This window comes from Syngnathoides biaculeatus, chromosome 3 (assembly GCF_019802595.1).
Source record: "Syngnathoides biaculeatus isolate LvHL_M chromosome 3, ASM1980259v1, whole genome shotgun sequence".
Taxonomy (NCBI): Eukaryota; Metazoa; Chordata; class Actinopteri; order Syngnathiformes; family Syngnathidae; genus Syngnathoides; species Syngnathoides biaculeatus.
In genome coordinates this window covers 36,728,329-36,752,977 of record NC_084642.1, presented here as the reverse complement: position 1 = coordinate 36,752,977, position 24,649 = coordinate 36,728,329, and the positions used below count along the sequence as shown (strand labels likewise).

General features: G+C 43.7%; 1 protein-coding gene across 13 annotated transcripts in view; it reads right to left on the bottom strand.

Annotated features, from left to right (window-relative positions):
• shank2b (SH3 and multiple ankyrin repeat domains 2b) overlaps positions 1-24,649 on the bottom strand; it is a 292,642-nt gene that overhangs the window by 198,567 nt on the left and 69,426 nt on the right. For 11 of the 13 annotated variants that reach the window (XM_061815646.1, XM_061815649.1, XM_061815651.1 and 8 more), the window contains 3 exons: positions 14,594-14,702; positions 7,881-8,032; positions 4,588-4,755 (listed from right to left, as the gene is read on the bottom strand). In XM_061815646.1, the coding sequence (XP_061671630.1) occupies positions 4,588-4,755; positions 7,881-8,032; positions 14,594-14,702 (429 nt within the window). Of the gene's footprint in view, positions 1-4,587; positions 4,756-7,880; positions 8,033-14,593; positions 14,710-24,649 lie in introns of all 13 variants that reach the window. The other 2 variants (XM_061815656.1, XM_061815658.1) reach the window with 1 other exon arrangement.

Here is a 24,649-nt window from a genome sequence, read left to right as displayed (position 1 = left end):
CTTCCAGGGTGGAAAATGAGCGACAAGAAAAGCAAAAGAGGTTCACTGCTGCTAAAGGCCCTAAAATGTAAGAGCTTTGCTCTGATATTCAAACTGAATCTGTCCCATCCAAGGGTTTACCTAAGGAGCCCAATTCAACTGTGACTGTCCAAGCACCTTGACCTTGAGCATCCAACAGATGATGGAAGAGCTGCGCACAGAAACGAAACAGAAGCCGATACTGAAAGGTTGTCAAAAGTGCAGAAATGAAGGAAAAGGTGACAATTGTTCACACTGCTTCAAATGTGGACAAGATGGTAATTTCTCCCGTAGATGCAGGGAAATGCACCAGGACTGCTGGAGTGGGACCAACTGTAGTCCAGAACAAGGAGTCCGAAAATCAGCAAAGAAACGTTGGTTTGTCACTGCAAGAGAAAATGCAACAGAATAGGGCAGCAGCAGTAAATTCAACCCAGCACCTACTGTCCAGGCACCAATCACAGCTGGTTGGACATGTTGGAAATCGTGCATTGTTAGCTGTTACATGGACAATCGTCCAGTTAAAGTGCTGTGGGACACTAGTGCCCTGTCCTGCATCATTAATGATTCCTGGCGCAAACAATATTTGCCTCACACAGTCATCAGGCCCATTGCAGAGCTACTGGAGGAGGAAAATCTGACAATTCTGGGAGCCAATGACGTGCCAATACCCTATATTGGCTGGATTGAAGTCAGTTTCCAGCTGGTCAATGACAAAAACAAAATGCAAGTTCCGATACTGGTGTCCAGTGACCCAGCAGTTGCCAGTGACCCTATCATTGGCTATAATGTCAATGAAGCTGTAATTAATGGAAGGGAAGCCAAGACCAAGGGAGATCAAAAGTAACTGGCGCACAAAGTAAGTAAAACATTCTCCATCGCAGTAAAGACAGACCTAAATGTGGTCAAGCTAGTGCAACGTGGTTTAGGTCCAAACACTGGTGTTGTCTGCACTGGTGGGAAAAGAATTGCGTTGCCAGCGAACCAAGTGTCCACTGTTCATGTCAGAGCACATTGGAATGCACAAACACAAGGGCTCGACATGATGTTTACACCAGATGTGTTCAATCCTCCACCAGAAGGTATGTCCATCATTGAAGTGCTGGTGCGTATTCTTGAAAGAAAAGTTAGATACATACCAGTCCCCATCACCAACACGACTGACCACATTATTTACCTGAATCGACACAGTCATTGGACATTTAGAAACTGTAAAGAAAGTGTATTCATCAGGCTTTCGGCCAAAGGAGATCAATCAAAAACAGACACTGAGCAGAAAACAACCGGAGGGCACCAGGGTTGAGAGACCGAGGGAATGGGACTCACAAGTTGACCTCAGCCATTTCACTGAGCCCCAGCAAGACGCTGCTAAGGCAATGCTGCAAGAGGAATGTGAAGCCTTTGCATACGACAGTGACGATATAGGTTGGATTCCATCATTAAAGATGCATATTACTCTTAACGACACCAGTCCAGTGCAAAAGACTCACATGTCCGTCCAAAGACCCCTTCATCAAGAAGTGAACGAGTACCTGCAGGATTTGTTGAACAGGGGCTGGATCACACCTTCAAGGTCACTTGTCACTAGTGGTATGTGTTTGGAAAAAGATGGCACTCTCCGCCTTTGTTGCGACTACAGAGAACTGAATGGCAAATCAGTGCCTGATCGCCACCCAATACCAAGAATACAGGACATGTTGGACACCCTTGGTAGGAGCTCGTGGTTCTCAGTGTTGGACCAAGGGAAGGCGTACCACCAGGGATTCCTGGAAGAAGAGACCTGTCCAATGACAGCCTTCATCACGCCCTGGGGACTGTACGAATGGGTCCGCGTTCCCTTTGGTCTGAGCTCTGCACTCGCTGAGTTCCAAAGAAGCATGCAGCACTGTTTAATCGGCCTGAGAGACACACAATTTTCCTACCTTGCCTTGATGATAATTTGGTGCACAGTGACAGTTTTGATGAACATCTGGAACATGTCCGCCTGGTTCTCAAGCGCTACAAGGACCACGGTGTGAAATTGTCACCGAAGAAATGCCAACTTTTCAAATGAAAAGTGAGGTTCCCGGGCAAAATGGTAACAGTGGAGGGCTACACCATTGACTCAGCAGAGATTGCACCAGTGATGGCCCTTAAAGAGAGGATGTTTGCAACGGTAGAAGACCTGCACCAAATGCTTTTTTTCTCTAATCTATGCTCCTTAGCCAAAGGTTTCCTGTCCTATTATCGATCTTTCATTCTTCACTTTGCCTGCAAAGCCAGGCCATTGTATAACCTTCTTGCTCCACCCAAATCTGAACAACAAGACCCAGGACCACCATCAGAGAACCAAAAGAAACCGAGAAAGACAAAGAAGGTCACTTACCCTCTTGCACACCAATTCAGTGGACTGCAGAGCACCAGGAAGTGTTGAATCAGCTGATCAAGGCCATCACCAAACCGCCAATTCTGGGTTATCCTGACTTCAAACAGCCTTTTGCACTTGTGATGGCTCACAGGATGGGTTGGGTGCAGTGCTGTACCAACTTTGCTCTACTTTGCTTTAATGTGGCCCCGGGCAGCATGAAATTTGATTTGCCAAAACTAAAGTAGAAAACAAACCGCTTGACAGGACCTAGCTAAAATCCAGTCATCAAGTCATCATTTGGCCCATTCCCTCCACACCCCAAAACTTGCAACGTTACTGTAAGTTGTTGGGTTCACCAACCAATATATGTGTTTCAGGATATCATCCACAATCTAATGGCCAGGATGGAGGGGGTGAATCAAAACCTGGAGTCAGCTCTGTTCTGCGTGGCTGCCTCTTGGAGTGCCTTTTTCACATGGGTTGAAAATGCTAAAAACTCCCTTTCCATCTCCACCTAAGATATTTTTCCCATTATGTTATATTACCCATGCTATGGTTTTCACTACCTCTGTTTCAGGAACAGGAGCATATTGTTGCAGTTCTTTCAATGAGGGAGCACCTATGATGGATCCAATCTATTTGGAAGGATGTCAGAGGCACCCAGGCTCATTCTGCCAAAACAAACAAATGATCGGTGGATCTTCATTTCCCCCCTACGTCTGAAATAGAAGGTGGGTCAGATGGTTTGGCTCTCATCCTGTGACCTTCCTCTAGACCGAATCACGAAACCTTACACCACACTTCATTTGTTCTTTTCTGATCACGTAAGTCATCAATCCCACCGGGGTTCATTTATAGCTCCCTCAATCTCTCAAAATCCACCCAACATTTCATGTGGCTCAAGCCGGTCATGCATCTTGGATGTGGGGCCCTCAGCCTGGGGTTTTCAATTTTGGTGGCTTGGGAGGGTAAAGTCTGGAGTAACGTTCCTGGAACTACATCCATCCATTTTCCTAGCCACTTATCCTCACAAGGGTCACAGGAATTTTGGAGATGATCTCGGCTAACAACGGGCAGGAGGCAGGGAACACCCTGAACTGGTTGCCAGCCAATCGCAGGGCACATGGAGAAAGACAGTCACTCACTCACAATCACACCTAGGGGCAATTTAGAGAGGCCAATTAATGTTGCATGTTTTTGGGATGTGGGAGGAAACCAGAGTGCCTGGAGAAAACCCACGCAGGCACGCGGAGAACATGCAAACGCCACACAGACAGGGCCGGGATTGAACCCTGGTCCTCACAGCTGTCAGGCCAACGGTTAACCAGCTGATCCACGGTGCCGCCAGAAGAAACTAAATAATAAAATTTAAACCTCAACCTCTTGGTAACATTGTAGGTGGGTCAAGGTGGCTTTTCCTTTTTTTCCTCGATTTGGAATTCTGTTCTAAGAAAAATGTTTATATCGTGGTGACACAATACTTAGATTTTTCAGGAAGTTTGGATCCCTGCGATTGACTGGCAACCAGTTCAGGGTGTACCCTGCCTCCTACCTGTTGACAGCTGGGATAGGCTCCAGTACTCCCTGCAACTCTCGTGAGAATAAGCGGCAAAAAGAAAATGGATGGATGGATTTAGTTTCTTTTGTGACCCTCGTGAGGATAAGGAAAATTGAATCTACTTTATAAAACAATGGCCAGTTGATATCAATAAAAACATTATAAGCACTGACATTTCCATACTATTTGGAATATGTGATGGATATAAATAGTTCTAAACATTGTATAACCAGCCTAAAAGCTGATCATTACTGAATCAAAAACAGATAGGGGAAGGCAAACAATTTGGAAGTGAACGCAGTGAGTGAGATGTGAGCAGTCTGATAAAACTGATGGTCTATAACACAGATAACCATGTGCACACACACACACGCGTGTGTACACGCGCACACATACACAAACTTTCACACATGCAGAAACACATTCACACAGAAACACACACACACACACACACACACACACACACACACCACACACACACACACACACACACCGTTGAGATGCGCATAGTGTTGTCATAGCTGCAGGGCAACTTGCCCAACATGATTTTTATCTTCTTAGATGCACAGTGTGTGTCGATGTGTTTTCATACTGACAAATCAAACTACTCTTAATAACTAACCAGCCTAAATTCCCTATGTGAAAATAAAGTGCTTGTGTGTACCTGATGAATTTCATGCCAGCCATTCTCATCCTGGCAGCACACAGAGGCTCGATGATTCAAAAGGAGCTCACCGCAACCTGGGTCGCCCCCCACAACCACGCTGTGATACAAAGGAGTCAGACCACGGCTGTCCTTGTAGTCTGGAGATGCACCCAGCTCCAATAGTGTCTGCAAAATGGGTGCATGAACTGGTGTTAAGTAGAGAGTCAAAAAAGTATTCTGACTTATTAAGCAAGCTATATCTCCACTGTATTTCCTGATTAAGTCACGACTCCAAATTACTAAATGACATAGTTGTGTTTTTAAGCTTAAACTATTGTGGAAACAATGTACAATGTATAACAGGAAAATAATATCTTTAAACTTCTCTTTAAATCTGGATAAACTGAAACATAACAATAACATACAGGATAACAGTATCTCAGCTGGTCAGAAGTTTCTTTCCTGGTCCTTAAAATGGTTGCACACCTTTATCTTGTTAGCATAATCATTAGCTCCAAAGGTCAATGAAAAAAATTGGCAGTCCTATCCATTGCGAAGCTTGAATCACAATGACGGGGAAGGGCAATTATGGTGCTGTCTCACTGAACACAGCCATTTCCAGTGGCGGTGCTGGCTTTAATGGTGACTTGTGTAAAACCCCTAATGGCACCCGCATGCCCCGAGATGCTGTTCCCATGGTCAACATTCTTCCCCCCAGAGTGGTACGCTGAGTGGTTGCGCACTTTGCAGGTACAAATTTCCTCCACCGTCTATTTCACAAACTATGGAGCGACAAAGAGTAAAAATTCACATTGAAACTGCAATTAAAGTGGACGATTAGTTAGCACTACTGCCTCACAGTTCTGAGGACCCAGGCTCAACTCAGGTCTCATCTTTGTGTTGTTTGAATGTTCTTCCAGTGTCTTGTGTGGGCTTTCTCTTGCTATTCCAATTACCATTCACATTCCAAAAACATGCATGTTAGGTTAATTGAAGATCGTAAATTGCTCTAAGGTGTAAATGTGAGTGGAAATTGTTGTTTTTTAATAGATGCTCTCCAATTGGCTGGAAACTAATTCAGGGTGAACTCTGGCTCAAGCCAAAAGATAACTGGGATAGGCTCCAGCATGCTTGTGACCCTAGTGAGGAAAAGTGATAAGGAAAAGGTATAGCTGACCTCGTGGCAATTTAGAGTCTCCAATTAATGTGTATTTATGGGATGTGGGAGAAAACCGGAGTGCCTAGAGTAAACCCATGCAGTCACGGGGAGAACATGCAAACTCTATACAGGTGGGGCTGGGATTGAACCCCGGACCTCAGAACTGTAAGGCCAACGTGTTACAGCTGCCCCACCTTGCCGCCCCCCAATAATCATCCATCAATTCCTTTTCTTATCCGCTTCTCCTCACAAGCGTGCTGGAGCCTATCCCAGCTGTCATTGGGCAGGAGGCGGGGTACACCCTGAACTGGTTGCAGCCAATCCCAGGGCACATCAAGACAAACAGCTACACTTACAATTATGCGTAGAGGCAATTTAGAGTGTCCAATTAATGTTGCATGTTTTTGGGATGTGGGAGGAAACTGGAGTGCCCGGAGAAAACCCACGCAGACACAAGGAGAACATGCAAACTCCACACAGGTGGGTCCGGGATTGAACCCGGGACCTCAGAACTGTGAGGCCAACGCTTTCCAGCCCCAATACTTATATCAAAAACAAATTAATACTATTAACTGGGGCACAGTAGTTACCCGGATAGAGCCTCACAGTGCTGAGGACCAAGATTCAAATCCTGGCCCTGCCTGTGTGGAGTTTGCATGTTCTCTCCGTGCCTGCATGGGTTTTCTCCAGGCACTCCGGTTTCCTCACACATTCCGAAAACATGCATGTGAGGTTGATTGATGATGCTAAATTGCCCCCAAGTGTGATTGTGAGTATGAATGGTTGTTTGTTTCTATGTGCCCTGTGATTGCCTGGCAACCAGTTCAAGGTGTACTCCAGCTCGTGCCCGTTGACAGGTGCGATAGGCTCCAGCACTCCCACAACCGGTATGAGAATAAGTGGTTCAGAAAATGGACATTTCGAATGCCAAAGGACTTAATTCACCAATGCCAGTGACTAACTGTTGAAGAATAAAACTTTTTGATTAAAAGGAGGATCAAAAACAAAAAAGTTGGTTTGTTATTGAATGAAATCCATATGAAATTTCTGGTGGTCTTTCAATTGGGGAAGATGCAGGTTTACAGGTACAATAAGATTAAAACTAAAATGGAAAAGCTCACATACTGTAGAAACATCTTATTTTCAAGGTGGTGCTGACCAGTGTTGGTGCCTTCGGTACATGCTCCCTAGTTTTGTTTACGTTTGTGTATTTTTCAGTCGTCTCGGGACTCAAGTACACAAGAAATGACTTACTAACCATCAGAGAGTCTTCTCCATGACCTTGATAAATCCTTTTTTGTTAATCTAGAAGGATATTCTGGTGTCTTTTGTTTTCTCCGATAGCTCTATGGTGCAGTCTGCATGATTAACTTGGAAGGCCAGAAGCATTAGGGCACCACTTGGGATGTGTTCACAAAGCCATGTCTCCCTGAAGCACAGGGCAGCAGAATGTTCAAAGTCTTTACTGGACTTTGTGAGAAGACCAGTAAACATTTTGTTAGGTAGGGAACAAAGATTTGCGAGGTGAATCAATTGAAGCGGCATTCAGAATCCTCTTCAGGGAGCTTGACCTGCACTCTGGCTTGCTTGCCTCTGTGGCATCGGCTTTGGGCTCCTCCGTGTGTCATACATCTCGGACTCTCTGGTGGTGAGTAACTCAGAGAAAAAAGTGAGTGGATTTGTAAAAGAAAGTCCACAGCTCCAATTTAAGGTTGACTTGTAAACAGTCACAAGAAGAAGTAATGCAGTAACAATTCCTTGTGTCTGGGTCATTTCAGCGCACTGATGAAATTGGTGCTGTGCTTTCCCAGAGGCATTCCTTAGGTGTGCTGTCCCAAGACTTAAATGGATATACAGATACATCTAATTCACATGCAGTGCAGGTAAGCAAAATAATAAAGCTACAGCTTTTATGCTGAAGCTGGCTTCCTCCAAATTTATCATATTTTCTGAACTTGAGGACTTCAAACTTCATTTTGTGTTTGCAGTACTCTCCCAAATGAGATACCTACAGCAAAAAAAAATAAATACGGCAATCTTTACAACGTTTGCACCTTTTGCCAACAGCGCACACAATCTGTTAGTGAATAAACAAGCAATTTAGGACCTGTTATTTGGCATTTACATGAATCAGGCCCCATATGTTTCTTACCGTGAGTGTAACCTGGCTCTTGGAACGCGCTGCTTTATGGAGGGCTGTCATACCATCTTTGGCTCTGAAGTCCAGGTGAGCACCTCCATTCTTAAGAACTTTTATCATCTCCACCACGTTATCCAGTTGTGCTGCAAAGGTCAAAGGGCTTTCTAGAAGCAAGACAAGGGATATAGGTCATGATGGGTATTTTAGATTACACAGGTTACACTTTTCTTGGGTATATAATTACTCACTATGGCTTCTAGATGTTTTTCGCACATTGTTTAATTCATCCATTTTTTTAGCCGCTTATCCTCACAAGGGTCGCAGGAGTACTGGAGCCTATCCCTTTTGGCAACGGCCAGAAGCCGAGGTACACCCTGAACTGGTTGCCAGCCAATCACAGGGCACAACGAGATAAACAACCGCACACAATCACACCTGGGGGCAATTAATGTCTAATTAATGTTGCATGTTTTTGGGATGTGGGAGGAAACCGGAGTGCCCGGAGAAAACCCACGCAGCCACGGGGAGAACATGCAAACTCCACAGAGGTGGGGCCGAGATTGAACCTGGGACCTCAGAACTGTGAGGCCAACGCTTTCCAGCTGATCCACAATTGTTTAATTCTTCAGTTTAAATTCTAGAAAGAGGTTTACATCACTTCAGGAGTACACATTGCCAGCAGTCAATTGTTGTGGCATAGGACATATTGGAGGAACCAAGACTTTCTTTGGCAGATGGCATGTCAACAACTCAGTGTCATCCCTGTCTACTCTATTACACTTAATGATGCCTGTATGGAAATTTTAAATCATGACATCTTTTCCAAATTTTTACAGGAAAAAAATGAGCGCGAGTGATATGAAATGCACAAACATTATGTCAATTTAACAGTAAGATTGATGTTTCATTTTGATCTTGTGGAAGTTGAATTAAGAGTACCAGATGCTATCAGGTGAAAAAAATCATAATAGCCTCCATCCATTCTGTGTACTTCTTATCCTCACTTGGGTCTGGGGCGTGGTGGAGCCTATCCAAACTGGGGTAAATCCAAGATTACTTTGAGCAAGAGGCGCAGTATATCTTGAATTGGTCACCAGCTAATCACAGCGCAACCTACCTTATTCATGAGTGGTGTCCTGCAGTCCTTTTTCTTGGTTACTGGGTGGAATGTTGTGCTCCTCTTGCCCTATGTCTCTCCCTTGCTCTCTTTCTTCACAGTATTCACCACCACCACCTCAGCTGAGCACCTATCATAAATCAGCCCTCATCATCATCTGCACAAAAGCCTCCCAGTTCCTGTAAACTTTTACTTGAGTATTAAGTATAAGCCACGCGTCTCCTTGTGATTTTTCTGACCTTCGTGTTTCTCTTCCACAGTGGTCCCTTTGAGTCTCTTGTCAAGTTTAGTTCTTCCACCACGCCGCCAACCCAGCTGCCTATTGTTACCACCGACTGCCATGGTTCCCTGCCTCAACAACCTGCCAGCGTATCTCAAGGACCATCTCCATCCTCCTTTTTTAGTTAACTTTTCATCACATCTCAGCCTCTGCCTGTTCTAGGGTCCCGTTTGAATCTGATTATGACCTACAAAGTCTTTGGACATTCTGCTGCCCTGTGCGTCATGGAGACTTGGCTTTGTGGACGTCTCCCCAACAGCGCCATTACGCTATCCGGGTTACATCTTTTTTGGGTGTTTGAAGCAGGTTGGTACTTCACACAGTTCTAGAGACGTGTTGAAGATCTTTGTGAAGACAGGAGCAAGTTGTTCTGTGCAGACAGGCAGGATGGGGACACAAGGTCTGGCCCCAGGTTTTGTTGATCTTTTGTTGTTTGAAGATGTGCCTCAGGTCGCTTTCATGTTTGTTAAATGGTGGAGTGGATGGTGGTGTGGCTTGGTGGGTGTGTGGTGTGAAAGTGTCCTTTTCAAATATGCAGTAAAAGCGATTGAGTTCGTTGGCGAGCCCACTCTTGTTTTCTACTGGGGGGGGAATGTCGGTTGTAATTTGTGAGCAATTGTAACCCTTGTCAGACTGACTTGGAATCATTAGCGCCAAGATGTTTTTCCAGTTTAGGTGCATAGTTCTTTTTTGCAAAATTAATTTCTTTAGTCAGCTGATGTCTAGTGCGATTGTAGAGGACCTTATCCCCACTACGATATGCAACCTCTATAGTTTGGCAGAGTTGCCGAAGTATGGCTGTAAATCACGGCTTGTTTTTATTCAATGTGTGAAAAGTTTTTGTTGGGACGCACACCTCCTCACAGAAACTGACATACGCAGTAACAATATACTTGAATTCATCAAGGCTGCTCACTGAATTTTCAAAGAAACTCCAGTCTGTGCAGTCAAAGCACTTTTGAAGTTCTAATTTTGCCTCGCTGGTCCACTTTGTCGGATAAGTGTTACCCATCAATGTAAGTCAAAACTAGCTGGCATTTGAACTGTTTTAATTCATGAGGCGGATGCGTCAACCAGTTGGTCACGATGCTGCCATCATAATAGCATTCAAAGCCAAGCCAAAACCCAAAGAAATGCCAATTAACCCTTTCCTCCTCTCAACAACAATTCCGTTTTATTTTTCAGACTACGTCTAATTTCATGGCCTTTCTGTTCACTCCATTTTTGGTTTTGCGAAGTTCATCACTCCAATTGAGATGTATATTTTTGACATGTTCATGAAATAATCAAAACCCATTAACAATAACCAGTAAACAAAAGTTGTAAAAGCATCCATCTTCAGCATTATCATAATTTAGTCTATTGAACATGTTTTTTTTCTTTGACATTTCAAATTTGTTTAAAAATGTGTGACAGTAAGCTCACCCTGTGTATTGTAAGGCTCCTCAGTTTGGATCTTGCTCTTGTTCTTTCAGTCACGACCCGTAGATAAGTGTAGCAACGTACTGGCTCGACTGGTGGATCAACCCTTTCAGCCAAGCTCACTCTTTAACACAACTGACAGAGTCTGCATTGCTGGAGATGCTATGCAAATCTACTTGTCTATTCTATCCTCACTTGTGAAAAAGAATTGCCCACTTGGAGCAGGATTTCTTCATTGACCCGGAGAGGTCACTCCGCCCCTTTCTGACTGAGGCCCCCACATTTGGAGGTGCTTTTTCTCATCCCAACCACCTCACACTCGGGTGTGAACCACTCCAGTAAGTGTTGAAGAATAAGGCTTGATCAAGTAATCGGAACCACATTATCTGCAACAAGTAGAGAGGTAATACGCTAATCATCAAACTGGACATCGTCAATACCCAGTCCATGAAGGTTTACAACAGAATTGGTGACAAAGGGCAGCTTTGGCGGAGTTAAACCCTCACTAGAAACCAATCCAATTTACCACTGGCAATGTAGACCAAACTCAGACACCAGTCATACAGGCACCGAAGAGCCCATATAATATGTCATACTCCCATACCACTACCAACATGGCTCCCAGAAAAAGATGGTCAAATATCTCCCCAAGTCCACAAAGCACATATATGCTGTTTGGACAAACTCCCATGCACCCTCAAGAATCCTGCTGTAGGTGTAGTGATAGTCCACCATTTCATGCCAAGATGAAAACAATACTCCTCCTGAATCTGACATTTGGCTTCCCAATAGACCCTCCTCTTGTGGACACCGCAGAAAACATCATGTGGAAAGCTGCAAAGTGTGATCCATGGTCGTGGGAACATACCCTACGGTTCTCCTTCTTAAAAAGGGAGATGATCACTCATGTCGGGCAATCCAGAAGCGCTGTCTTCGATGTCCAAGTGATGTTGCAGAGGCATGTCAAGCAGGACAGACCCACAACATCCAGACCTCTAGGAACTTCAGGCGGATCTCATCCACCCCCAGGCCCACCAACCAAGGATCTTTTAACCAACTCAGTGACTTTTACCTCAGCAATAGGAGAACCTCAGAAACAATAGACTCTGCTTTCACATAGGAAAGAATCTCGAGTTAAGGTAAACACTGCCCACTATACACTGTACTGAGGGTGCACTGATTGATGGTGCACTTTATTAAAACATATTATGTTTAGTAATTACTTGGATATGATTGTGACACATCACATAAATCCAACATCCCTGTATTAATGAAATTGTTTTCTTTTAAAACAAGTCATTATTACAAGAATATAGAACAAACCACTAGAAATAAATGGGCATATTTAATTCATATGGTAAGTAGAAGTACACATGGTAGTTATCCTTGAATAGCTTGAGGATTAAGGTGCAGAAACCCTGGTCTTGTTAAGTGTGACTCTCTTGTGAGTGAATAACCATGTTTGTAACAAGCCAGAGGAGTCCAAATACTCTTTGAGGAAATAAAGTCCAGAGAGAGGGACCATGTCAGTGAGTTCCCTGCCGATGCTATCCTTCAGTTTATAAACATCTAATAAAAGACCATTTACTGTACTACTAAAACAAAACATTACAACAACAAAAAATTAAAAGGTATAAATTCTGACTGAAGTGATGAGCATTTTACCCCCAGATGTTCACAGATGTAGAATTAATTGAAATATTCATCAAGCATGTGTTTTTTTTATCATTTCCAGGTGTGTAAGCAAATGACTGGCCTTGAGAAAAATATATACTTTGTGCACTACACACTTCTACTTTATTTACCTATAATTGGGTTAATATTGACTTTCACAGGTGACTACAATCAGTTTTTAATTTAGTCCGAGGCACAAATCAAATAGATCCCTAATGTAAACCTCCAAACAAATACAGATATTTGTCAGCAAGGCCATTGAGATTAACCTTTGGAGACATGTCCCTGAGTAGCAGCCATTAAGCTACTGCAAACAAAGAGGATGTAAAGCAAAGCAGCAAAGCAAATTTATCTATATAGTGAATTTCATACATATGGTAACACAAGGTGCTGTACAGTGAAAAACATTTAAAAATGAACACGAAAATTAAAGACAGATGAAAATCATTTATAAATGAAAAATATTTAAAAAATAAATAAATGCACAGTGCAAGACAAAAATTATTTTAAAATGGAAATGCTGTAGATGACTCAATCATAAACATGACAAAAAACTTGTTTTTTACCTGGGAATTGGCACATTGAGCTAACTTTTTTTCCGTTCGTATCTTATTCCATTTGTGCACACTTAATTATATGAATTAAAGAAGAAGGAAAATATATTTCAGATCATCATTCTGGTCTCAGGTATTCATGGTATCTTTCAACTTCTCTTTTACAGTACAAAGAACAAAAATCATGCATGATTCATGATAAATCTGGACAAACTGAAACATAACAATAACAAAAACATAGTCTAATAGCGTTGGCCTCACAAGTTCTGAGGAATGGGGTTCAAATCCTGGACCCGCCTGTGTGGAGTTTGCATGTTCTCCCCGTGCCTGCGTGGGCTTTCCCAAGGCATTCTGGTTTCCTCCTACACCCCCAAAACATGCACTAATTGGAGTCTAAATTGCCCCTAGATGTGATTGTAAGTGGGACTGTTGTCTGTCTCTATGTCCCCTGGAATTGGCTGGCAACCAGTTTGGGTGTACCCTGCCTCCTGCCCAATGACAGCTGGGATAGGCTCCAGCAGTCCCACAACCCTGGTGAAGATAAGCCTCTCAGAAAATGGATGGATGTTTTCTCTGATTTCTCCTCCTTAAGTAATTGGTATTATTCTTTCCAAATGACAGTAAGGATTAAACAACAATACACTGTAGTTGTAGATCCAAGTTGGTAAGCCAGGCGAGTATGTCCTCTGTTGTCTCTTGCATTTCAGTCAGTGCATTAGAGAAAAATTTGGAGTGGACTCCAATTTCTTTCAATTTTTGATGAGTAACCGGTATTGAAAGCACTCATTGAAATCATTCATAGAGACTACTTCATCTAAGGCAACATTGTACTATATTCATGAATCTGATGGTGAGTTACAGCTCTGTTTTGAAACATCAATTTACTGTAAATGTACCTGTCCCATTAGGAGAGAAAAAACTGTAACAGTTCCCCATTATGTCATTTTACTTCATTTTATTCAACATAAAAATATGGTGGCAGCATTGACTTTTTTAATTCTTTCACAAGTGTTTTTTTAATTAAATCAAGCAGGAAGTATTACTGACAAATATACTGGTGTTGTTATGCTATTCCTCCAATACTGCATCCATTGTATAACATATCCATATATACCTTTCTCAGATTTTAAATTTTCAGAGGAAAGAAATTAATCAAGGGACCTACAAATTTGGACAGAAGGACAGACAGACAGATGATATGATGAGAAATATATACAATAAAGATAAGATATGATATATAAGATATGATTGTAGTACAATTCTAGGATAAATCAGATCCTAAGAATTCCAAAACAGACTGCTAAAGTCAATGGGAGTGTTATTTTTGGAATGAATAAAGGATCTTGGCAGGTACCGTTTTCCATGAAAAAACAGGATATGTATGCTTTTGGTTTAAGGTCAGATCAGGAAGTGAGCCTCCAGGAAAAGTGGTAAATAACGATTTATTTTGTGTAGCTTTTGAGCGTCACTGATTAATTCTGTATTAGAAAATATCAAAGTCAAGCAAGAAAAAGACACCATACGGACATGCACAAAAACAACAATAATAATAATAATCATCATCAAAATAATTATCAGCAGCATCATAACATCAACACTTATTTCAAACAATTCATTGTAATACTTGATGTTTGTAGTTATCATTTGGTGCTATTGAGAGTATAAAATTAACACTTACCACCAGTGTCACTATCATGGTAGTTGGGATCAAGGCCTCTCTCTAACATCTTAGAAACTTTGTCCACCTGATTATGGAGTATAAGGTCCATGAACTTTTTCAGATTGGCCTGCATACTCACAGAAGACAATAAACAATTAGAATAAATACAAAAATTGGGAAATGTGAAAAAGCAGGTTAGAGGCCCAGAATTTATTGAAAAGCGGATTATTCTTCACAAAAGTGGAGGCATTCAACAATAACAAGGGGTGGTACAAAAGGATGTGTTTAGAAATGGGGAACAAAATGAGACAACCTTTTATATTTGACTAAAAATTGTACTGTAGTAAAAGCCTACTGAAACCAAAGACTATATCAGAGAAAAGGGGCAGAATTTAGAGAGTGGTGACAGAGAAGATTGGATGTTAACTTTTTCTGCTTCTGTTCCCAATTTGCTTGAATTCCAGGCCGCATGATAAAAATAGATAAGAGAACAGCTCCCTGAAGGACAGGAGAAATGAGGAATGACTTAGCAAAAGAAAATCAACCCAATGAGTAGCAATCATTTCATGTCTTAGGAAGAAAAGCTGGGAGATGGGTTGTCTAAATCAAACACCTCGGCAGTTTTTGTCCCAACGAAGATTGCATTGGAATCTAAATGTACCGTAGTTTTCCGTTATTATTTGGGCTGTAAAACGGTTGAAATATACTGTATCATTGACTTAATTGTAAAGGCTGGGATTGGATGGCAACCAGTTCAGGGTGTACCCCATCTCCAGCCTGATCCTAGGACCCTTATGAGGATAAGTGGTTCAGAAAATGGATGCATTATTGCAAATGCTGGTGACCAGTACAGGATATTCCCCACCTCTTGCCCAAAGTTAGTTGTCTTCAGCACACACATGGTGAGTTAAGCTGTATAGCTGGATATATAGTTAAAAAATGTCCCAATAATCAACCACAACTTAGAATATGGTTCACCATATTTATTCAGCGTAATATCTGAAAATATGGACATTTTGACTGACTTTTAAAAAGGAGGAAGTTAGTGCCCAAGGTCTGCCAATCTAGACTTTGAAAAAGCCTCCAGTAATGCAACCTCATTTGTTGGGGTTTGGGTGCATGAGTACATTTCTCAAACCATGTACAGTGAAGAAAACAAGTATTTGAACACCCTGCTATATTGCAAGTTCTCCCACTTAGAAATCATTGAGGGGTCTGAAACTTTCATCGTAGGAGCATGTCCAAAGTGAGAGAGATGATCTAAAAAGAAAAATCCAGAAATCACAATGTATGATTTTTTAACAATTTATTTGTCTGATACAGCTGCAAATAAGTATTTGAATACCTGAGAAAAACACTTAATATTTGGTACAATAGCCTTTGTTTGCAATTACAGAGGTCAAACGTTTCCTGTAGTTCTTCACCAGGTTTGCACAGACTGCAGGAGGGATTTTGGCCCAGTCCTCCACACAGATCATCTCAATATCAGACAGGTTTCTGGGCTGTTGCTGAGAAACACAAAGTTTCAGCTCCCTCCAAAGATTTTCTATTGGGTTTAGGTCAGGAGACTGGCTAGGCCACGCCAGAACCTTGATATCCTTCTTACGGAGCCACTCCTTGTTTTTCCTGGCTGTGTGCTTCAGGTCATTGTCATGTTGAAAGACCCAGCCACGACCTATCTTCAATGTTCTGACTGAGGGAAAGAGGTTGTTCCCCAAAATCTCACAATACATGGCTGCGATCATCCTCTCCTTAATACAGTGCAGTCATACTGTCCCATGTGCAGAAAAACACCCCCAAAGCATGACGCTACCACCCCCATACGTTACGATTTATTTGTGTGATACAGCTGCAAATAAGTATTTGAACACCTGTTCATCAGCTAGAATTCTGACCCTCAAAGACCTGTTAGTCCACCTTTAAAAGTCCACCTCCACTCCGCGTATTATCCTGAATCAAATGCACCTGTGTGAGGTCGTTAGCTGCATAAAGACACCTGTCCACCCCATACAGTCAGTATGAGTCAAACGTATAACATGGCCAAGACCAAAAAGCTGTCCAAAGAAACCAGAGACAAAATTGTACAAATCCACACGACTGGAAAGAGCAGCAGAGAAATTGCCAAGCAGCTTGGCGAAAAAAGGTCCACTGTTGGAGCAATCATCAGACAATGGAGGAAGCTAAACATGACGGTCAAGCTCAATGAGAGTAGAGCCCCATCCAATCTATCACCTCGTGGGGTCTCAATGATCCTTAGAAAGGTGATGAATCAGCCCAGGACAACATGGGAGGACTTGGTCAATGACCTGAAAAGTGCTGGGACCACCGTTTCCAAGACGTCATGCGTTGAAATCATGCATGGCACGAAAGGTTCCCCTGCTTAAACCAGAACATGTCAAGACCTGTCCTAAGTTTTCCAATGACCATTTGGATGATACAGAAGAGTCATGGGAGAAAGTTTTGTGGTCAGATGAGACCAAAATTGAACTTTTTGATCATAATCCCACTAACCATGTTTGGAAGAAGACGAATGATGAGTTCCATCTCAAGAACACCATCACTACTGTGAAGGATGGGGTGGTATCATCATGCTTTGGGGGTGTTTTTCTGCACATGGGACAGGACGACTACACTGTATTAAGGAGAGGACGACTGCGGCAATGTATTGTGAGATTTTGGGGAACAACCTCTTTCCTTCAGTCAGAGCATTGAAGATGGGTCATGGCTGGGTCTTTCAACATGACAATGCCCCGACGCATACAGCGGGCAAAACCAAGGGGTAGGTCTGTAAGAAGCATATAAAGATTCTGGCGTGGCCTAGCCAGTCGCCATACCAAAACCCAATAGAAAATCTTTGGAGGGAGCTGAAACTGCCTGATCTCGAGAAGATCTGTTTGGAGGAGTAGGGCAAAATCCCTCCTGCAGTATGTGCAAACATGGTGAACAACTACAGGAAACATTTGGCCTCTGTAATTGCAAACAAAGGCTACTGTACCAAATATTAACACTGGTTTTCTCAGGTGTTCAAATACTTATTTGCAGCTGTATCAGACAAATAAAATTTTAAAAAAGCATACATTGTGATTTCTGGATTTTTCTTTTTAGACTATCTCTCTCACAGTGGACATGCACCTAGGATGAAAATTTCAGACCCCTCCATGATTTCTAAGTGAGAGAACTTGCAATATAGCAGGTGTTCAAATACTTATTTTGTTCACTGTATAATGATATTTTCAGGAGTACATGACAAAAATTGAAAGATAATGCACTAAGCATTGTACTCTATTTTGTTTACTGTATGTTGGGATGGGATATTTTCAACTGTATTGAAAGTGTGTCAATGTGTTTTAGGGACGCAGACATGAACAGAAATCACTTGTTTGATGTGCAACGATAGAAAAAACAAAAGCATTTAAAACGTGCAGTCTTTTGCCAATGGTAGGTGAAAAATATTTGTTTTTATCTCACAAATTTTCACAGAACTGCCGGAGAGGTGCAAAGTTCTGACCTCTGCTAAGGTCAATTTGTGACCCAAAGTGAAAAAATATTTGAGAGCTTTGTTCGGTACTTCTTACCTGACATAGGTCATAGATTATTCAAATTCTGCCTCCCAAGCCTAATTCTGCTATACCACATAAAATGTAAAATTGTCTGAAAATGTTTTCTGCTTGATGGAGGCAATTAAGATGCAAGCACTCACTTCTTCTTTTCCTTTTGGCCCGTTCCGTTAAGGGTCGCCACAGCATGTCATCTTTTTCCATCTAAGCCTATCTCGTGCATCTTCCTCTCTAACACCCATCATGTCCTTCCTCACAACATACAAAACGTTTTCTTTGGTCTTCCTCATTACATCACATAACGTTAATGGAACTTGATATTTTTTATTGAAGCATCTCACTGCTTTTGGTTTTAAGAAGTAGTGAGTGAGCGGTCCAGTGGAACAACTGGTTAGAGCATTGACCTCACAGTTGTGAGGACCGGGGTTTAAATCCGAGCCCCGCCTGTGTGGAGTTTGCATGTTCTCCCTGTCCATGCGTGGGTTTTCTCCAGGTACTCTGGTTTCTTCCCACATCCCAAAAACATGCATTCATTGGTGACTGTAAATTTCCCCTAGGTGTGATTGTGAGTGTGACTGTTGTCTGTCTCCATGTGCCCTGCGATTGGCTGGATACCCGCTCAGGATGTACCCCACCCTCTGCCCAATAAAAGCTGGGATGGGCTCCAGCACGCCCACGACCCTCGTGAGGATAAACCGCTCGCAAAATGAACAAATAAAAGTCGTGAGTGTGTCTCGGTTCTGGCTTGGGTTGTGTTTGGTTTTGTTTCATGTTTTTCTATGATCCATGTTTTTCATGTCTTGTGTGCTCAGTTACAGTAATTATGTCCACCTATTCTCATTAACCTAACTTTTGTCGACCAATCAGCTCCCTCCGGCCACTTGTGTCTTGTCCAGGTGTTCCATGTTTTCTTGTCAATCTGTTTGTATTTAGTCGGTTGCTTTCTTTCAGTTCCCTTCGGTCCATTGTCCCTGTCATTGTCAGGAAGAGGAGAGGAAGCCCAAATTGGCTGGACAACTTAAGGGGGATGATTGGAGGGGTTGCCCACCAAAACATGCCCAGTGCAGGCCACATTTCCCACCCGATATTTTCCCGGTGCCAATTACCCAGGGGACCCTAAATGAGATTGAAAGATCCTTAAAGTCTGAAGTATGTAAAGTCTGAGTACTAAAAATGTACAGAATATGTGACATAAGAGGCTAGACTCCTCTGGGTCTTGCCCAGCTGGCAAACCACAGAGAAAGAAAAGGGTGGCAGCCACTCCCCACCTTACAGCTTCCAGCATCCCCAGAGGCCCACAACACAGTTTCAGAAGGTTTGTGGTTCAAGTGCCTGCATGGGCACCCATGGTAGTGGTGTGCGATACTGGACACTTTGGAAATGAACATGTACCAAGTAAAACGGGCCGATTGTTTAAAAAAAAAAAAAAAAAGATACATTAATTGCTAAATATCAGTAACGTTAAACGTTATCATCTTAACCTTTCCAAGATGGAATACAAAAGAAACAAATGGGTGGGGGGTTCATCTTAAATACACAAAGTGATCACTAAAAAATAATGTCAATCCAATTTAATCACATATTCCTTCTGGACACTCACATCCTTATGGGAAATTAAACTACAATAACTGTTGGCCTTCAGTAGAAAAACAAGTCACCCTGTGCAGAATAAATAAATAATGGTTTAAGAAATGTATTGTGTTTTTCTGCTTTGAATGCACTTCGGTAACTTATTAACTCATTTAACATTTTAATATATCTGCCCTGCGACTGACTGGCGACCAGTTCAGGGTGTGGTCCGCCATTCGCCCGAAGCTAGCTGGGATAGGCTCCAGCTTTCCCGCAACCTTTGAGAGGATAAGCGGCTTGGATAATGACATGACATGACATTTTAATATAATAGATCATAACATGTATTCATTCGTTCATTCCGTTCTGCTTATCTTCACAAGGGTCACGGGTGTGTTGAAGCCCATACCAGCTATCTTCGGGTGAAACGTGGGGGACACCCTGAACTGGTCGCAAGCCAATCACAGGGCACATACAAACAAACAACCTTTCACAATTACATTGTTGTTGTTGTAGCCAAGTACAATGGTGGTTATTACATATCAAGGTCCAGAAAGTAAGCCACATCGGTCAGGGCGCTCCACAGGTGTTCAACCGTCAGCATGGTCAGTTTTTGAGCACAGTTGAAGAGATGATGCGTACCGTGTGTGTGTGTGTGGGGGGGGGGGGGGGACATGACACAAAGGGCATTTATCGACGATGTTGTTGTCAAGTTGATGCTGATATTTGTTGAGCCTGTGACACCAGTCCAAACGGAGTTCCGATAGCGTCGATCTTACGGGCCGTGGGAGTTGTCTTTCGGATTCGACTACTGGAGCCGGGTAGCCGCCCAACACGATGTTGGGTTTGTAGCCAGCTATCCCGTCGGCTACGGCGGTTCGATGGATCGCCAAGAGGCCACACCAGTAGTCCTCGGCATCGACGGACAGCCGATGAATGTACTGCTTGATCGATCGCTCGATATCTCGGACGGTTTTGTGCAACGCTCTGGGGCATGCTTCTTGCCTTGTCATCTTATGATTAGGATGTCCGGCGAGGTAGCAATGAACAGTGTATTGTTTCGTGAGCATCACCTTGTGCTCGCATACCACAAGGACTTTAGACCCGGCGTGTAGGTGATCAATGGAAGCCATTTTGTGACACCCCGTGGCAGTTCGAAGGGCAATGTTGTGGACTCCCTGGAGGCAGTCCCAGTGAGTTGGCTTCAGGTTGGGAGTCCACACGGGCGCCGCGTAGTTTAGAATCGATCTTCCGATGGCCTTATACGCCGTGAGGATGGTCTCCTTTATCTGGCCCCACGTGGTGTTGGCTAGGCACTTCAAAACGTTGTTTCTTTTATTGAGTTTGGAGCGCACGATTTTCGTGTGTTCATTGAACGTCAGGTGACGCCAAGGATTTTCGGATGACGTAAGGTAGGAATCCGATTGCCTCCGATTTCGATGTTCAGTCATGTCGACTGTCCAGCGTTCCAGGTGGTGAACAGAGTGGCCGATGATTCTTCGGCCAAAAGTTCAGGTGGCAAAGAAGTCGTGGACCGTGCGTTGGTATCGGTTCAAAGCCGTGTACAGTGAAAGGATGGAAGAACCACTGGCTAGCATGGTAACATCATCTGGGTATGATACCACGCTGATGCCCGTCGGTGGCCTGGGCAATTTTGACATGTAGTGATTGAAAAGCAGCTGGCTCAGAATGCCCCCTTGGGGATGCCTTGACGAACTTGTCAGCTCGACGATTTGGCATTGTTGAATTTGACGTATGAATACCTGCTGCGAAGGTAGTTGGCGGTCTAGTGCTTGAGCGAAGACGGTAGGTTCGACTTGACGATGTCCAACAGCAGCGTCGAGCGGCTGACGCAGTCAAGAGCCTTGCTCAGGTCGAGAGCAACTGTGATGGTACAGTCGGCAAGCTTTTGTTGGTAGAAACCACGCTCTATTAGGTTGGTGATGGCATGGAGCGCCGTGGTTGTACTATAACGCTTCTTGAAGCCATGCTGGTGACTGGCAGTTGTCAGTGTCTTGGCCAGCGGTGACAACAGACTGATTGGACAATAAGACTTGCCTTCACTGATGGGTTTCCCTTGTTTGGGAAGCGGGATGACACGGCCGCGTTTCCATATGGTTGGAATGTCCAGGGTGCCCAATGAAAGGTTGTAGATGTTGGTGGGGTATTGGATAGCCTTCAGTCCAAGGTGTTTCATCATCACTGGGCATATGCGCCTTGTAGCTTTGATGGCCATTCCGACTTCCGCCATCGTGAAGCGAGGATGGTTTTCGCGCGACGTTCCATGGAGGAAACACAACGTAGATCGGATGGAACAGTTGGAAGGTGGATGTTCAACGAACTGTCTTTTGAAATGTTGACATGCGTCCCGGTTGTTTTTTAATTAGACCCCGTTAAATACGATGGCAGCGTTGTCTGGCCGTTTGGTTGGATTGCTCAAGGCTTTGATGGTTTGACAGAGCTTTTTTGGCCCCTGGAGCCTGGATTTTTCGTTATGTTTAATCCACCGATTTTGCTGGTGCTTGGACACAAGACAATTAATCTGACGTTGGATGTTGGGAAGTTGAGCATCGGATGGGTCCGGTTGCCAGATGGTGTCACGTTCGTTGGCGAGAAAGGCCGCCGAGGCAGGGTAGTTTGGGTGGACCTTTGGTATACGGCCGGAAGGAACGTATCGTTTGCCCACTCAATTCACCACAGTACGGAAATGTTTTTTTACCAGAAAAAAACGTTTGTAGGGGGATCCTCCAGGTTAGCTTCGATGAAAGCCGTAAAATCAGGCCATTTCACCTTTTCAAAGTTGATTTAGGTGCGTTTTTCCGACACGACGAATTCCTCTCATCTTTTGAACGTGATCGTCATAGGGAGGTGATCGGTGAAATCTCGACTGACCATGAGCAGCTGCTAAGAGGTTGACTAATGTTGGAAGAGATAGCAAAATGTGCCGTGAGTCAAGTGGCGGAGCCCGCGTTGAGAATTCCAAACGTTGATGAGTGATTTTGTGGGTAAGGTGGGGAGGTGGCGTCCCAGGCCGGGGAGTGACCGTTCAGGTCGCCAAGGAGCAGAGTGTGGTGGCCAGCAAGTAGGTGGCTGAATGACGCGGAGTAGCCAGCCGGACAGGAAGATGCTGGTAGGGTGTAAACATTGAAAATGGCTACTTCGGACGACCCGGACCAGACGGCGAGACACTGTTCTTCGATAACGGGGTCGTTGGTGGTAGGTGGCTGGACAACACGATAGTTCACGCTACGATGGATGATAAACGCCAGGCTGCCTCCAGCATTGCGGTTGCAGTCATTTCGTAGGATGGTATAGTCGCAGATCTTGTGTAGATTTGACCACTGTGTGAGCTTGGTTTCTTGGACGGCGGCAAGAAGGATGTTGTTCCGCGACATATAGTTCGCTATTTCCGGGGTCTTGGACACTAGGCTGTTGCAGTTGAACTGCAGGATGCGGTAGGCAGATGGAACACGTTGAGGCTTGGTTTGGCGCTTTGCTTTCCGGTGGTGGATGAGTGGAGCAACATGGCGCTACATAGCGGTCAGTCCAGTCCTGACTTGAGTGTAGATTCCAGCATCGAGTGAGGTGGCACCAGCTGTTGCACTTGGTGAGCCGAACAGACGTCATGTTTCATTGGATCGGTTTTGAGCAGACACACCAGAGCTACTGGACAGGCCCGGACTTGGGCTTAATGCCAGGAGGATTAGCAGGATACGGAGCACCACGGCCGGCGTGGGCCATTCCGCAGGCCAAAAAACATTTGTACTTAGGGGTTCGAGACTTTGGGCGACTCCAGGGCTGGAGAGGCATGGTGCAGGCGCATAGATCCATCTCAAATAAACACCTTCCCAATTACATTCACCCCTACGAACAACTTACGAGTCTTCCATGAATGCACGTTTTTGGGATGTGGGAGAAACCCGGAATGCCTGTAGCAAACCGATGCAGGCATGGAGAGAACATGCAAACCCCCCACAGAAGATCCCGCGCCTTCTATGGTTTTACAAACACATAATCCATTCCTTTTCTGTAACACTTATCAACAGTCGGGTCATGGGCGTCTTCGGCGGGGTATACCCTAAACTGTTCACCAGCCAATCGCAGTACACAGTCATAATGTATTGAATAAAAGTCTGAGCATAATTGATATTTTTTGAGTTGGCTAAAGACAACTACATAGTTTTAAATTTGAAAATTAATATTAACTCATGATCAAATATTTCTTCCAACACTATTATCCACACTTGGCTATTCTCTGTCATGCAAAAAAACTTCTGCCAATGACCACTGCCTCTGAATTGGGGTTCTTGGCGGCGTTTCTGTAGGTCATGGTTTTGGTTGGCATGGGTTTTAAGTGTTTATTTAAATTTGTTGTGTTCCCGATGTACCTTAAAGCCTTTTTGCAAATAGTACTGCTAGTCAATTATCATTATTCCACCAGAAAATGTAACACAGCACTTCTCTTCTTCTGCCATTCTTCTGCCCACAATGCTGTGGATAGCACGTCTTGTGTGTCGGTGGGTGTGGTGTGCTCATATGCAGGTGGAGACAGTGATTTCCTTGCTCGTGCTGCAAGGTCCCGAAAGGTGAAGAAACACAAGAGGGCGGGAGAAGGAGCTGAGACTGCATACTCGAGTGGTTGCCACTCGCCAGTTGCATGTGGCGCTGACTGCTTCAAATTTCATGGCAGCACAACATCGAAACACAAAAGGGGAGATGAGGAGCCAAGCTAATTTTAATGACACCAAGGCATGCAAAAGTGAAACTGAAATGAGTGTATCGATATTTTCAGGCTAGTATGAATCGGATCCACTACTGCGTTCTTATCAATATTATCAATATTTTGGATCGATCTGCCCACAATAATTTCACAGAGGTCTAAAATAAGAACGTATGATTTGATGACATTACATTTACATTCCACATTACATTACATGACGGTACAGTA